The 15,339-nt window shown below is 54.0% G+C and overlaps 1 protein-coding gene across 1 annotated transcript in view; it reads left to right on the forward strand.

Annotated features, from left to right (window-relative positions):
• Positions 1–2,464: 2,464 nt before the first annotated feature.
• The window catches only part of RPTOR (regulatory associated protein of MTOR complex 1), a 307,922-nt gene continuing 295,047 nt past the window's right edge, over positions 2,465–15,339 (forward strand). The window contains exon 1 of the mRNA XM_045984016.1: positions 2,465–2,626. Within this exon, the coding sequence (XP_045839972.1) occupies positions 2,465–2,626 (162 nt within the window). The remainder of the gene's footprint in view (positions 2,627–15,339) is intronic.

The following is a 15,339-nucleotide window of genomic DNA, read 5'->3' on the forward strand; positions in this document are numbered from 1 at the left end:
CGAACTTCACTTAGAATATCAGACAAGGTGAGTGCTATCCCAAGGCTACACGCACTTTGTGGGTGAGGAAATTGAGTCTCACACAGACTGAGCGGGTTTTCCCAGGTCACAGGCTAGTTAGGAATGAATGGGTTTAAAGCTGTTGAGGTAAGACTAGGGTCTTCCCAAGACCCTGCAGTCCCAAAGCCTTCTGGTGCCTGTGGGGATATTTGGCCAACTCTGAGAGCCGGGAAAAGGAAGGTTTTAGCCTCCATCTGTGTTTTGGTGGATTTTCCCTGAGTTTTAAGGGGAGAATCCAGCTCAGTCGGATGTAAAATGAAATTAAGTCTTGGCACTTGCTACGCGCTAGGTGAGAAAGATCTGGGATTGCATGCTTCATTCCGATGTAGAAAGGAACACAAATGCCATCAGGATTTTGATACGGACTTCCACATTGGGTCAGAGACCTGGGAAACCACGGAGAGACCAGGTATCTCCTAGAGTCCAAGCTGAGCTTTTAGATTAATAAAGCACAGCTGCTAGGTTTCCTCTGCTGTGGAAGGATCCGTGCTGGCATCGGGTCGGGCGTTGACGCTGGACTAGGCACGATCACCCTCATGTGCATCCTTCAGGCTGGGTATTATCATCCTGGTTTTAGATTTGAGGAAACTGAGGCTGAACTAGTTAGAGAATTGACCAGGGTTACAGGGATGGAAAGCGATTCAGTCAAGACCTGGGGCCCGGTGCACCTGTCACCAAAGCCCAGAGGCACAGGGGAAGACCCGCCTCCTCACCCTCCGCTTGGCTTTATTAAACGGGTCCGTGTGTGTCTCGCTAACAGTGTTCACGGAAGGCAGGCACTGCGGTTGGCTTTGTGGTCCTTGCTAGGGCAGAAGGTTGCAGTTCTGCACACGCTGTAAGCAAGCGCAGTTTCCTGGACGCCTGGGTGGCTGGCTGGTCCAGGGTCTGACTCTTGGTTTCCACTCAGGTCAAGATCTCTGGGTGGTGGGATCCAGCCCTGCACTGGGCCCCACATGCGGCGGGGAGTCTGCTCCGGATTCTCTCTCTCCCTCCGCCCCTCCCCCTGCTCTCTCTCTCTCTCAAATAAATAAATAAAATATTTTTTTTTTTTTAAAAAGCAATATTTCCTGAGTGGAAAATAAAGGAAGGCGGGAGGCGTGCCTCCACGCCCAGGTACCTGTAGCTTTTACTGGTTTGCACATGAAACTATATCAAGAGAAGAATAAACTGCTGGGAAAATAAGACGAATTCGATAAGAAACTGTATCACTGAAATTAATCCCCCCCCCAGGGGATTCCCTGAAATAAAAAGAAAAGAAAAGAAAACCTGATACCGTGGAGGAAACTCCGCGCACCCCCCCCCCATCTTTGGTAATAACGTCAGTGGTTTTTCTGAAGCTTTGCTGCTTTTTTCAAAACCTGGAAGAAACCACAGAGGGGTCAGTTGCTTTAATTTCGAGCATGTAACAATAAAAAGCTTCTTTCAAAATTAATTAAATTGCCCTAGTTCCATCTGTAGGATTGACTGATATCACGCATCTATTGGATGAACGCCATAAACTCTGGAAAGCTGAATTGTGGTAACCATAGTAACGAAGAAGGGGGCATTTCTGTTTTCCGCATCTCGGGAAGCGCGGCCAGAACGCTCTGAGGAAGTCTGGCCCGTCGGTCACGCCGTAGATCGCGATGCATGCTGGGTGCTGGCAACATGGCGTCCTCCTTGATGTGCTGATGAGAGGAGTTTCACTGTAGCTTCAAACCAGAGGGCAAAGCTCTCCGGACCCAACAAGCCCGCGCTGCCTGTCTTCTTCGCGCCTCCGTGTCGCGCTCTTCTCAGGACCGCTTCTGGGGCTGGAGCGAGCCACGGGGCTGAAGGCCAGCACCGGCCAGGCCGCGCGGATCCGGGGCTGAGGCGCCGGCTGCGGGCGAGCACGATGGGCCGGTCCTGGCTCAGGGTGCAGCAGCTCCGGCGAGTGCGGGACCCGCAGGGCTGAGAGTGGCTGCGGGAGCCCCGACGCGCGCGGAACCTCTTCCCCTCGGCCGGAGACCTCAGCCTCGTCGGCGAACCGGCGCCGAGAGCGGGCGGCCTTCCCGTCCTCGGAGCGGCGGAGGCGTTGGAGGCCGGGAGGAGGGTCATCGTGAGGCCTGAAGTCCCTCGCGCCTTTGACAGCTCCGCTCGGCGCCGCTCCTGGGACGCACGGCCTGGGATCTGGGGGCGCGTGTGTCTGCGGAGCCGCCCGGTCGGCCCCGCTCCCCGCCCTGCGCCTCCCACCCGCGCCCCTTCCCGCGCCGAGTTAGAGCGGCCCCGGCTTTCTGCCCGAGCAGGGGGCCCCGCACACTCCCCGCTCTTTCCCCGCACCGCCCCCTTTCCCGGCCCTTCTTTCACCAGTTCTGGTGCACGCTAGTGTTTAAGGCTGGAGGTTCTCGAGCGCCTGCTGCCGAGGACTCCCCCGCCTCCCCCGCCGATGGAGTCCGAGATGCTGCAGTCCCCTCTTCTGGGACTCGGGGAGGAAGACGAGGCCGACCTTACGGACTGGAACCTGCCTTTGGCTTTTATGAAGAAGAGGCACTGTGAGAAAATCGAAGGCTCCAAGTCCTTAGCGCAGAGCTGGAGGATGAAGGACCGGGTAAGTGGTTCCGGCTGCGCCCTCGGACCTCGGTCGTTCTGCCCACGGAGAAAGTTCGGGGCAGAGGAGCGCCCTTGGGAGAGCAGCGCTGTTTTCCCAGCCACATGTTGCAAGCGAGCTAGAAGGCACGAGTGCCGCGCCAGACGCGTTCTTGGTCGCGAATGGGGAAAGGGTGTTGTGGTCGGTAGCTGCTCACCGGATAATGTTACTTTAATTCAAACCGTTTTCGTCGGGAGAGGGAAAGTTAGCCGAGTGCGAAAGTCCAGCCTTGCAAGTGTTCGCACGCTCTTTGGTGTGCTTAGCGCTGCTGACGCTGGAGGAAGGACACCTTGGGCTCGATTACTTGTACCCACGTGGTTAGCCTGCCTCTGTGCCCGCGTTCCTTTTTTTTTGTTCAGGCTCTGGGAATTGCTGTGCTGGGAAACAACATAAGGGGAAATGTTTAGCTGGTAACAAACTAATGCAAAGTTATTTTAAAGTTTCAAAGAGCTTCCTGCTAGCTTTCCAAACGGCTTGTGTTGTGTCCAGACCCGTCCTCCTTTTATGTGGTGTCGTGTGGCTGTAGCGTGGAGACAGGGTTTCTGCCACCGTGGAGTTAGAGGATGGTGGGTTGGAGCTTGGGTCCTGGTTTTAGGGGGTCTCCATGGTACTGGGAGTGTGAACAGTGACTCGTAAGCCGCTAGTAGGAAGGAAATCAGCCAGTTTTGGTGAGGCTGTCCTTAACTAACCACTGTCTACCTCCTGGTCTCTAGAGCAAGGTGGGGACCTGCTCCTCGGTGCACACTTAAAAAGTTTGTCTTTTTGTGATTTATTTTCTCCTTCAAGACTGTCTTTATTTAAACATTTCAGTGGTATAAGAAAGGTAGTTGGTGTTACATTACAGTGTGATTGCTCTGGACTTACGAACACACTTGGGTGAGATGATTGTTTCTCATATATGATGTTGAACGTACTAAGATCACCGTGATGGTAATTCCGCTTAGTCGCTAGTAACCAGTCCTTCTGTTACTGACTTGCCTTAGGAAAATTTGTTCCATCCAGAGGTAGTTTAAGGAGTAGAGGAGATGCTCATTGGAAGAGATTGTGTAAAGTGTGGCTTACGGACATCTTTAGTACTAATTCATAGTTCAAAGATTTGTGGTTGTTATGCATATATGAAAAGAAACTTATTGTAAAGTAGCTGTCTAATCATTTTTTCCCCCATTCTACTATTTGGAGGACTTTTTTTTTTCTCTCTTTCTTTTGAAATGTGGTTCCCTCTACTACCCTATACAATGCTCAAACTGTTCAAACTGATTGATGGATATATTTTTGACCTTTTAATTAAAACATTAATTTGTGAATGATCAGCATTCCCTGATAAGCTCATCATAGGTTATTAGGAGAAAAGTTCTGAGTCTGAGTAACTCCCGAGATCGTTCCTTAGGAAAGAGCCAGGGGAGGACGTTGGCTGTGTCTGACCTTTGCAAGGTGTTCAGTGAGGAAGAAAATCAGAAGCTGATATTTTCGGGTCGGTTTGTGAGAGCTTGGCATCCTAACAGTCCTTGTCATCTCTTCCCCGGACTCAGCCCCAGGGGACCTTTCCGCACCCCTGCCAGGGCAAAGGTTGCAAATCCAAATGATGCTAACAGCTGGGAGGGAGCGTAAGTGAAGGAAATGGGCCAGATGAAGAAGAAGGCACAGGGTCAGAGATCAGGGGCCGCTGACAGTGACTTGTGTCTGATTGTCTAGAGGGTGGGCTCTGGAAAGCACAGGCCACAACAGCTGAAGGGCTGGTGGGCCCCAGCCAGATCGGGTCCTTTCTCTCTCTCTCTTCTTTTGCTTTGAGAAGCCAGAGACTTTTTTTTTTTTTTTCTAATGAGAAGCCTTCTGGTTTCAAACTGTTGGCACTCTCTCAGATGTTCTAGAACACGAAGGAGTCCAACACCGCAGGCCACACGAACCCCATTTGTGGGGCTGGTTCTCACCGGTGGGTCACCTGGGTGTGTCTTGTGCTCTGTTCCCACAACACCGGACAGCCACTCGGATTCTAGGAATCTTGAGCACACAGGCATCCAGGCCAGGCTGTCTCCCTTGAGCTCTCCCACAGTGTGGTGGGGCAGTCTTGTGGTAAAGCGACATGCGTGGGCCAGGCGGTCCTGGAGTAGGTCCTACTCATACCACTCGCCTTGGTGTGCCATTGACTGCCCAAACCCAGACTCAGCCTTTGCTTCTTTCTGTGGCCACGTGTGACTCTTACCTTGTGTGTATGTTAGTGGTTACCTGCTGGTGCCTATTGAGTGACGTTGTTAAGGATTCCTAAAATCGGCATCTTCACTAAAGTTGACTGATGGCCCTAAAAAGTGTTCTGCCGCTCAGCGTTCGGCATCCTCGCTGAGAGCTACCGCACCTGCCCATTCTCGTGGGATTCCCACGATTTTTGTTTTGGGTCGGTGCTGGTTTTCCAAAGCCACCGTAATTGCATTTTAATTCCTAAGCTACTGTTGGTTTAATATGCTGTTATCAGATTAGTTTGTCGTGTCGCGAGTTCTGTGTGAGTGATTCGTATCACTCGTGTGTGATTCGTATGTGCGTCTGTAGCGCCTTGGGCTTGTCATTGGCAAGTAACTAGACTTACATAAGCTAGAGCTCGGAATGACTCATCCGCAGGCCTGTGGCCAGCGCTGACAGGTCTGCACGGCCCCATTTGTGTTTCCCTGTGAGACTTCGTGGTTGTCCCCCAGTTCCTTCTCCCACTGGAAGGTGGGCCTGTGGGAGCGGTCGGTCTCAGATGGGGCTTTATCACACGTGTGGGACAGAATCAGGGACACTGGGGAGCTGTTGCCCTCAAAACCACGGACACACATGCTGCATTACACGTGTGTAGGGGATGTAGGTATAAAATGATGAGCCATCTCCCAGACTGATCTCTCAGCTGATTGTCCCCTGGCTTCGTAAGCCGGGCTTTGACGCAGCCGTGGAGGAAGCCGCGTGGTGCCTCAGAGCCACGCAGGGACGGCAGAAGGCTCGCCCCACAGTGCTCGCTTCCATTGCCTCCTCTCTCTGCTGTTCCAGTTAGGCTCCCTGCTCGGCCCTGAGACCGCCCTCCCCAGGCCGCCCCGGTCGCTAAATCTGAAAGTCATGTCTCTGTCCGTCTCTTGTGTGACCTCTCCGTGGCGTCCGCTGTGGGCCACTTGCTCCCCCCGGAGACTCTCCTCACCCGCCTCCGCGTCTCCCCGAAACTCCAGGTCTCCCTCCAGGGTCTCATCGCTCCTCCTCAGACCCGTTTGCCGGCGGACAGCGGTCTTCGTTCCTCCCGCTGTGCTGTGTAGGCCCCTGGCCGGCGGGTCTTGTCCAGGCTCACATTCTACGTGCGGTTCACGCACGAGCGACTCGTCCCTGCGCTGTCCTCACTTCCCACCTGGGCCTGGAGCTCCTGGATGCCTGCTCTGCCTCGGCGTGCTCCGCCCCAGCACGCAGCTACTGCTCACGCTGTCCACCCAGGATTTACCCTGCCTTCTGTCCTCCTGCCCTGCTCGTGGCCCTGTCTGGCTCACACTTAGACAGCTCTGCCTCCCAGGGACGTCTTCCGCGGGGCTGTCGCGCTCTGTCTCTGCCCATTGCGAGCCCAGTGCAGGCAGCTGCCGTCTTCTGTATGGATGACCAGACCCGCACGCTGACCGGTCCCCCTACACGCACTCTGCCCGCAGCCGATTCTTCACGTGGTGGCCGGGGAGATCTTTCACAGGTGGAAGCCATTCCTGGTACAGCCGGACTGGTCCTGTGCCGGCTTCCCGGGTGCTTGGAGGAGAACGCAGATTCCTCACCCCGGTGTGCAAAGCTTCCTGATCTGGCCCTGCCTGCCTTTTCTGCTTCCTGGACGGAAAGGCTTGGAATGCTCTTTCCTCGGCTCTTTGTACCCCTGGCTCCCTCTGGTCGTCCACTCTCCGCTGCCGGGTCACTTCTTCAGAGAGGCCTTCCCGGATTACCTCATCTAAAGCAGCTCCCCAGCCACTCATGGTCACTCTCGCTTTCTCTGGATTTTTCATTATATCCCAACCCCTGGAATGGAGGTTTTTTTATTATAAAGCAGGGACCTCGTTTATGGACAGTGCTGACACATGATAAAGATGGACTGAAGAAAAAATGCGTAGTTTGCAAAGGGCTCCCACAGACGCTGTGTCCTCTAAGGCCGCCAGCACCTTACCTGGTTGGGAATGATTGTCCCCATGGGACGGATGAGGAGACGAGGCCTTAACTCCATGACTTGCCGAAGGGACCTAAGCTGCAGGGCCAGCGATGAGGGAGGTGCACTCGGGAAACAAAACCTAGAACGGGGTCACAACGTTCCACTGATGAGTCCACATTTTGTGGCCACGGAGTCTAAAACCAAGCATGTTGGGAAGGCTGCTGGGATGGCGGTGGGGACAGAAAAGCAGACAGAGGACAGTGCCGGTGTGCAGCTCGGCTGTTCCTGCGGTGGGCTCCGGGCTCCCCCCGACTCTTATTTCAATGACAGTGTAAGACAGGGGCGCCCAGCTGGCTTAGTCGGTGGAGCAAGCGACTCTGGATCTCAGGGTCATGAGTTCAAGCCCATGTAGGGTGTGGAGATTACTTAAAAATAAAATCTTAAAAAGAAGGAACAAGGCAAGGTGGCTTTGGCTTTGGCGCTCTCTGTTGGGATCTACGGGGCAGTGCCCAAGGCACGGGCAGCCTGCGGCACCCTCGCAGGAATCGGGGAGGGGCGGTGGTGCCAGACGGTGCTGGTCCGCTCTTCTGTTCACGGCTGAGCATTCATGGCGAAAAACTCCACTCCGCTAGAGAACGCCCCGGCGACGCAGTGAAACGTACTGGTCTTACTCGGTCCTGGCTCTCTAGTGCTGCCTTCCCACGCCGTGTGCTGGCTGCACCGGCCCTTCTGCCGCAGGGGCGCGCTGGGCCGGCCGGGAGCCGAGCTGCACCTGGCTCGCTGACCAGCGGCTCTGGGCACTCGGGCTCGGGTCTTTGGCAGACGTGTCTGGAAAATGGACAAAATGGGCTGTCACTTCAAGGAAAAAGACCGACAGGATTTGCTGCGAGGGATGAAATTTGAGTTTTCAGGTGAAGGGTGAGAATTTTGGAGAACCGTGTCTGCCGCCGCGAGCTTCCCGGCTTCCCACGCCTTAGGACTCTTCAATGAGACCGTGGGGGCAGAAGGAATAGGATTATTTTGGATCTGAAATGTAGAAGGAAGTTCGTCTGGGACATCTGCCTAATTCAGTGAGCCGGTGTTTCCAGATGACTGACCCGCGGTACCACAGAACCATCCGTGGGTAAAAGATCCACTCAGAGCGAGGCCAGTGGGGTTGGCCCGTGGTTGTGGCTTCGGCTACGTCAGGTATCCTACTTTGTGTTCTGCTCGGATAGGTTGCCGCTAACCTTTAAGAAACTGCAGTTTTCTGAGTTTTGACGTGGTCTGAGAGAAGAATATCCTCAGTGATTGGGATATGTTGCTACGTCTTTGTGAGGTCAGAGTTTGTGTGTCTACTTCGACCAAACAGTGCGTCGCATCAGACGGAAACGGAGTCTGAGGTCCAGCTGTTTTCCGGGAAGGCGGATACTAAAGAGATTTGCAAAAAACTGTCACTTGTCTAACAATTTTTTAAAAAGATTTTATTTATTTATTTGACAGAGAGAGAGAGAGATCACAAGCAGGCAGAGAGGCAGGCAGAGAGAGACAGGGAGGCAGGCTCCCCGCTGGGCAGAGAGCCCCATGCGGGGCTCGATCCCAGGACCCTGGGATCATGACCTGAGCCGAAGGCAGAGGCTCAACCCACTGAGCCACCCAGATGCCCTACTTGTCTAACAATTTAAAAAAATATTTTGCTTATTTATTTGACACAGAGACACAGCGAGAGAGGAAACACAAGCAGGGGGAGTGGGAGAGGGAGAAACAGGCTCCCCACCAAGCAGGGAGCCCAATGCAGGGCTTGATCTCAGGACCCTGGGATCATGACCCAGGCCAAAGGCAGACACCCAATGATCCAGGCGCCCCAACAATTTTTTAAAAATTAGTTATTTTTCTTAGAAATATCTATTTAAACATATAATGAGTTTATAATTTTTAAATGAATCAATAAAGAAATACATTGCTTTTTTTTTTCCTTATTGGCTTTACCCTCTAACATGGAAAGTGCTGATAAGTGTCGCTCATAAAATAAGCTCTTTGGGAGTCTTCAGTAATATTTGAGTATAAAAGTGTCCCATCACCAAGAGTTTGAGACTCGTTGTGTAGTTAGAGGAAAGTGGGCGTCAGACTTAAATTAGGAAGCAGGGCTTGAGGATATCAGGTGGTTGGCCAAAAAACCAAGCAGAGAGGACCAGAGATTAGGTAGCAGACCCGGAAGGGATCTGTTAGTCCCTTTCATTCTGGAGCTTGTGTTCATGAAGACCAGTCACCGGATCCGTAACTACGCGGCCATCATCAGGGCCTCCTGCTGCCCGGGACTCCCGGCGTGTGTCCTTGGGGGGGGGGGGTTGCTCTGCTGTTCACTCAGTAGCGTCTTGTCCTGGGAGTGAAGGAACGTCTTTCCAAGTATGGCAGGGAAAGGTGGCCAGAAGTCGTCGCTTCAGTACGACAAAAGTATGCTGCTCTCTTACGGGGTGCTATGCTCTCCAGAACCCTGGGATCTAGCAGGACAGACAGACCCGTCAACACCAAATTATAATGCATTGTTACGTGTGTTCACAGGTGAGAAGGGTATGATTATAGAGAAAACTTTGCATTTATATTAAATAAGTCAGTTATTTGCATTGAACTGCATTTATGTGATGCAAATCCGTCCCGTTGACCCAGCGTGGAACTCTCAGCGACGAGTGACTATTGGCGTACTTGACGGTGGGGAGCTGCTTGTGGGTCTCAGAAGATCTTTTTGACCGTGGGTGGAGTGGATGGTTTGGAGGGGTGGGCCCGGAGATGGGAACATCCGCCGGAGAGGGGAGTTGCGGGAACCCAGGTGAGAAGCGGGGCCCAGAGCCAGGCAGCCGCAGCAGGAGGGTGGCCGCGAGGAGGTGGGGTCTAGGGTCTGGTCCCGTCTTGTGGGTTACAGAGTGGGCGACCAGTGCGGGCACATGCCTCTGCACTTGAAGTGTGTGAGCTTGCCGTTGGCACTCGTCATAGGAGGCTCAGGAGCCACAAAGGGACCATCTACAGAGACTTTTTTTTTTTTAACCTGCTTTAAAAAATGTGCCGTGTTCCATTTTGAACAGCGAGCTGTGGAAGAGTCCTGAAATGGGTAAGAACATTTCTCCTCATTATCACCTTGTGGAATTCTAAAGCTGGAGTTTTAACAAGGTGGCGTGTGGATTATATATAGACGGCGTCCTCCAGGTTTCTGACTCTTTCCTCCTTTTCTTCCGAAGACATGAAGAAAGGACTTGGGGCGTCTACCATACTTGTTTCAGGAGAGCTGGAGTTTGACACCTTTTCTTTCTGTGAGTCTAGTTGGATATATGGAAAATGCCATCCCAGGAGATGTTTGATATGATAATTAATGCTTTAATCATGTTCTTGAGCCGCAACTTGTCAGACAGGTGCAGCTGTGCGGGGGAGGGGAACGCGTGCGCCCCCAGGTGGCCGTGGGGGACTCGGGCTCCTTTGACCCTCCCCCCCCCCCCCCCCCCCCCCCCCCGCCCGCCATCAGTTTGCTTTCTTGACTTGCACTGTTTTTTGTTTCTAGGTTTGTGTGTGTGCGCTTTTTTTAAAAAAAGATTTTATTTATTTATTTGACAGAGAGAGATCACAAGTAGGCAGAGAGGCAGGCTGAGAGAGAGGGAGAAGCAGGCCCCCTGCTGAGCAGAGAGCCCGATGCGGGGCTCGATCCCAGGACCCTGGGATCATGACCTGAGTCAAAGGCAGAGGCTTAACCCACTGAGCCACCCAGGCGCCTGTGTTTCTAGGTTTTGATATAATCTCAAACCTAAAGAAACATTGTAAGACTGGGACAATGGATCCGCTCTACCCTTTACCCAGAGTCACCGGCTGTTTGCATCTTCTTCCTCTACTTTATCGTTCTCCCCGTTTCTCTATGTCAGTCTGTAGTTTTCTCTATGAGCGGCTGAGGCATAAGTCAGAGGCTCTGTGCGCCCTCATGCCGTCGTGTGTGTGGCTCCTGTGGGCAAGGGCTGTCTTACGTCACCAGCGCACGGTTGTGGAAGTCCGGACATCTGTCATCGACACGTTACTGTTACTAATGCAAGTTCGTGTCCATGTGTTGGCGTTTGTCCCAGCAGTGCCCCTTTCTTAGCAATTTCTGCCCTCCTCGCCGTCAGGGCCACTCACTGCCTTTAATGGTCTTGTCTGTGCAGCCTCCTTTGATCTAAGGGAGTTTCTCAGCCTTTCTTAGAATTTCTTGCCCTTGACAGTTTTTTCTCGTGGTAAAATGCACTACGTCTGGAGCGCGTTGACCCTTGGTAAGCGCGCCGCTCGGTGGCTCGGTCAGGTCTGTTCCCTCTGCCGGGCGTCCACCCATCGTCCGGCCCCCAGCTCACCGTCTTCCCAAACAGAAGCTTTGTGCCCGCTGGCCAGCTCCCCGCGCCCCTCCCAGCCCCCGCAGCAGATATCCTGCTGTCTCTGAATTCCTTGACCTTGGTATTCTTCACGTTCTTCACGGGTACCGGTGGTTACTTTGTAGAACGTCCTCAGGCTGGGTTTGCCCGTGTTTCCTGCTAGGCAGAGTCCGGGTGTGTGTCGGGGGTCACAAAGCAGTTGAAGCCACGTGCTGTCTGCAGAGCATCGTGTGGGAAAACACCCGGTGCCGGGGGTCGCCTGGGCAGTTCTTCATCTCAGCCCACCTCATGACCTCAGGGTTGTGGGAATGAGCCCCACATCGCTGGGCTCCATGCTCAGCAGGAGTCGGTTTGAGAGTCTCTCTCCCTCTCCCCCTGCCCTTCCCATGCTGTCTGTTTCTCTCTCTCTTAAACAAAGAAGTAAATCTTTAAAAAAAAAAAAAAAAGAGGGGCGCCTGGTGGCTCAGTGGGTTAAGCCTCAGCCTTTGGCTCAGGTCATGATCTCAGGGTCCTGGGATCGAGCCCTGCATCGGGCTCTCTGCTCAGCGGGGAGCCTGCTTCCGTCTCTCTCTCTGCCGGCCTCTCTGCCTGCTTGTCATCTCTGTCCAATAAATAAACAAAATCTTAGGAAAAAAAAGCAAAAACAGAAAGAAAGCACATCCCGTGGCTTATTGTTGTCTCTGGTTCCACGGCCCCAGGCTGGGGCGCACAGAGGGGAGTTTCTGGGTTGATAACCCGGGCACTTGGGGCAGCAGACCTACTAAGGGTTAATATGTACTTACGTTGTTGTTGGAGGCACACTCCGCATCCAGCGACATGCCCAGACCCTAACTAGTAGAATAGGCTATTCCAGAGAGTTCCAGGTGCCTCACTGCTGGGCGTGGCGCTCATCGGTGCTTTTGGGACCTTTCCCCTTTCCGGCAAGCCTGGGGTGGAGCCTGGGGTGTGTATGAGCAGAGACAGGGTGTGGGTGTGGCCCTGGAGGAGTTTGTGATCTGAGAAGAACGACATTCTTAAGCAAAATCAAAGCACAATACAATGATGCTGTATCTGCTCTTGAGTCACAAGTTAGTGATTTCAGGAATTCTGTGGCCGGACGTTTCTCCCGTGTCTGCTCGCCCGTCGCTCGGCTGAGCCCCGTGTGCGGTGCCGAAGGATGAATGGAAGTGTGGCGGGTCAGGGGGTGGGGGTGTGGAGAGGGGAGAGGGTAGTTAAGTCACAAACAGCTCATTTCTAGAATTCAGTAATTCAGCGAATGCCTGTCTAGTGCCCTCTGTGCCAGGCAGGGTGCTACGTGTGGGTGATTCATTGCTGAACAACTCCTGCTTTTAGGGCGTGTACCAGTTTTGGGGGGAAGATGGGTTGACTCAGCGCCGGAGGTGGGGTGCTGGGCCGGTGGTGGCTGCACACGGAGTGCGGCAAAGGCCTCCTGGAAGAATGGCACTCTGAGTCAGAGCCTGGAAGGGACCCGGAGTTTGCGGGCAGAGAAGGGAGAGGGTGGAGGGGCCAAGCCCAGGAGCAGGGGTGTGCAGAGGTGGGGAGGTGAGAGATCGTGACCTCTGGGAAACCGCCCTTCCCTGAGGCTGGGCCTCCGGGTACGGGTTTCCCTCCATGCTTCCTAAGGCGACAGCTGGCCACCTGCCCCCGGCCACCCGCCTGCTCTTTTCCCTATGTCGCCGCGGCCACCCTAACACCAGGTTCTGTGTTCGGTTTGTCAGCGCCACTCAACCAGGGACTTGGTTCTGTTCACTGCCGCACCCCTACTTCTCACGCACTGCTGCTTGGTAGGACGTCCTCAGTACTTACCGATAGGCGATGAGACCGGGCCGGGACTGTGCTGGGAGACGTGGTCAGGGCCTCCGTGCGTGGGCAGGTGGACAAGGCAAGTCCTGACGGAGTTCACAAAGCCCTGGGAATTAGGGTTTTGTTTTAAGGACGATTAAGAAATGTTTTAATGCAGGGTAGTGACATAATTGGGATTTTAGAAAGATTTCACTGGCTGCAGGGTGAGAGGGAGAGAGGATGGGAGGGAGTGTGTGTTGTGCACAACTGTGTGTGTGTGTGTGAGAGAATCGGGGAGCGGGCACGGGTCAGGAGCGCGTGGACGGTGGGGAGGCGGGAGCCTAGGAACGCCGGCTGCCGCTGAGCCAGGCCAGTGCCAGGGAGGCGTGGGCGGCCCCCAGAGCTCCCTGGGGCAAGGAATGGTGGTGCTTGGCCACCGATTGGGTGCAGGAGGTCATGGAGGGACTTGCAGGCTCTGGCTGGATGTAGGAGAGAGAGGGGCAAGCTACTGTGGGCATTCGGGAAGGGGGAGAGCACGCCCCTCACTCCGGAAATTGGAGAACACTTTCTTTAAAGAGCGTTTCAGTGGGAAACGTTGAAAGTGTTGCTTAAACTGGGTCCCTGGCCCCCTGTCCCCCTTGGTGTCTGGTCTGCATTCATCCCCGCCATGCCTGCATCCTCACGCTGCGGCTGCCGGTGTCCCCGGGAGTGCTGTTCCGTTCGTTGTGCTCTCGGATCACTTCCTCTTTTCTCCTTGGGAGTCCAGCAGACCAGCAGCTTAGAGACACAGGCGCCTGAAATCACCCGTAATGTAAATTAGACGTTTCCTTTCTCTGTGCTCCCTTGGAGCCCTGGCTCAGGTTCAGAATCAGTTTCTGTAGAGCCGGGAGCACTTCCCAGATGCGAATTGTCCTGGGTTTCCTTCCCGTATCCATGTCCCGAATGCCCGGGTGTGCTCGTGCACGTCCTTCCACATTCTTCCGCCACATGGTTGATCGCCACGCCCCGGGAGTGCCCTGTGCCGGTCCCCTTTGCTGCCGGCCTGGCCGCCTGGCCTCGTGCTGGTGGCGCCCGGCTCAGACCTGCAGTGGGGCTCAGGCCCCCTCAGAGAGCCGCCCCCCATCTCTCCCGTCGCGCACGCAGCGCTTCTCCTGAGAAAGCGCCATTACCTGGTCAGCAGGCAGGATGCCCCGGAGAGTGTCCTCTTTTAAATACAACTCTATCCCGGGCGTGGCTTTAGTACTGGAAAAATATTCTAGCATTTTTATCAGGCAAACTGAGTTCCTCGAAACTTGTTTTCCTTCAGAGTACACAAATAACACATGTCGTTGTAAAATTTTTAGAAAATAGAGAAAAACATAACAATGAGAATAAAAATTATATAAAATCCCACTTTGGCACTGAGAATATTTTGGCGTGTTTTCCACTTCTCTGTCATCCCTCTTCCCCTTTCCTGTGATCGAGATTGTACCGCATGCGTCACTGAAGGACCATTTTGAATTCCCCGTTTTTGATATCCTCACGATTGCAGGATGTAAAGCATCATGATAAACACTCAGGGACCCCCGTGACGCCCAAGAACTAGGTCAGCACGAACACCGTCCCAGCCAGGCTTTAACATCGTTTCTGCTTCTGGGAGGTCCTTGACTTACGAGGGCTCTCAGCTGGCGAGTTTCCGACTTTACGATGGCGTGACAGTGATGCGTGCTCAGTAGAAACCCTCCTTGCGATTCTGAACGAGGATCTTTTCCCGGGCTGGTGTCCATATGTGGTCCGATCCTCTCTCGTGATGCTGGGCAGCGAGCATAGTCCCCTCGAGCCCGTGATCAGCAGGGTCACCCAGCCCATACGGTGACAGCCATCCCGTCCCCGCATGGCCACTGCTTGTCACTCTCTGTATAGTGTTCACTAAGCGACAGGTGGTCAGTGCTCTGTGGTAAGATAGGCTTCGTGCAGCGGGGCTGTAGGCAGCGGGAGTGTCCTGCGCATGTAGGGCTGGGCGTGGCTGGGCTCTGGCCATAGGGTAGGTTGTGATACGGGTTTCTTGGGATTTAACGCCACTGTAAGCTGAAGAAGATCTGAGCTAGCTTCCTTTTAGGCCGTACCTGACCGTGTCACGTGTTGTCCGGGTTTTTGCATATCAACAGCCCCTTTCCTCATCAGATGCCCTGTGACCAGGTGCATTTGTGGTTGAGTTGGCTGAGGCCTAAGTTAGTTTGCGGGAGCTCACGCAGGGGCCCGGGGCTGTTGGGCTGGCTGGCTGTGCTCACCCATTGTTTGCTGACTTGCTGACGAACCAGGGAACACCAGTCCCTTGGCGGGAAAGAAGGGGGAGTGTGAGCTGGTCCAGAACTCTGGAAGCTTTGTAAAGTCATGCACGCAGCGACCCGCTCAGCAGGTAAGAC

Source organism: Meles meles, chromosome 18, assembly GCF_922984935.1.
Source record: "Meles meles chromosome 18, mMelMel3.1 paternal haplotype, whole genome shotgun sequence".
Lineage (NCBI taxonomy): Eukaryota > Metazoa > Chordata > Mammalia > Carnivora > Mustelidae > Meles > Meles meles.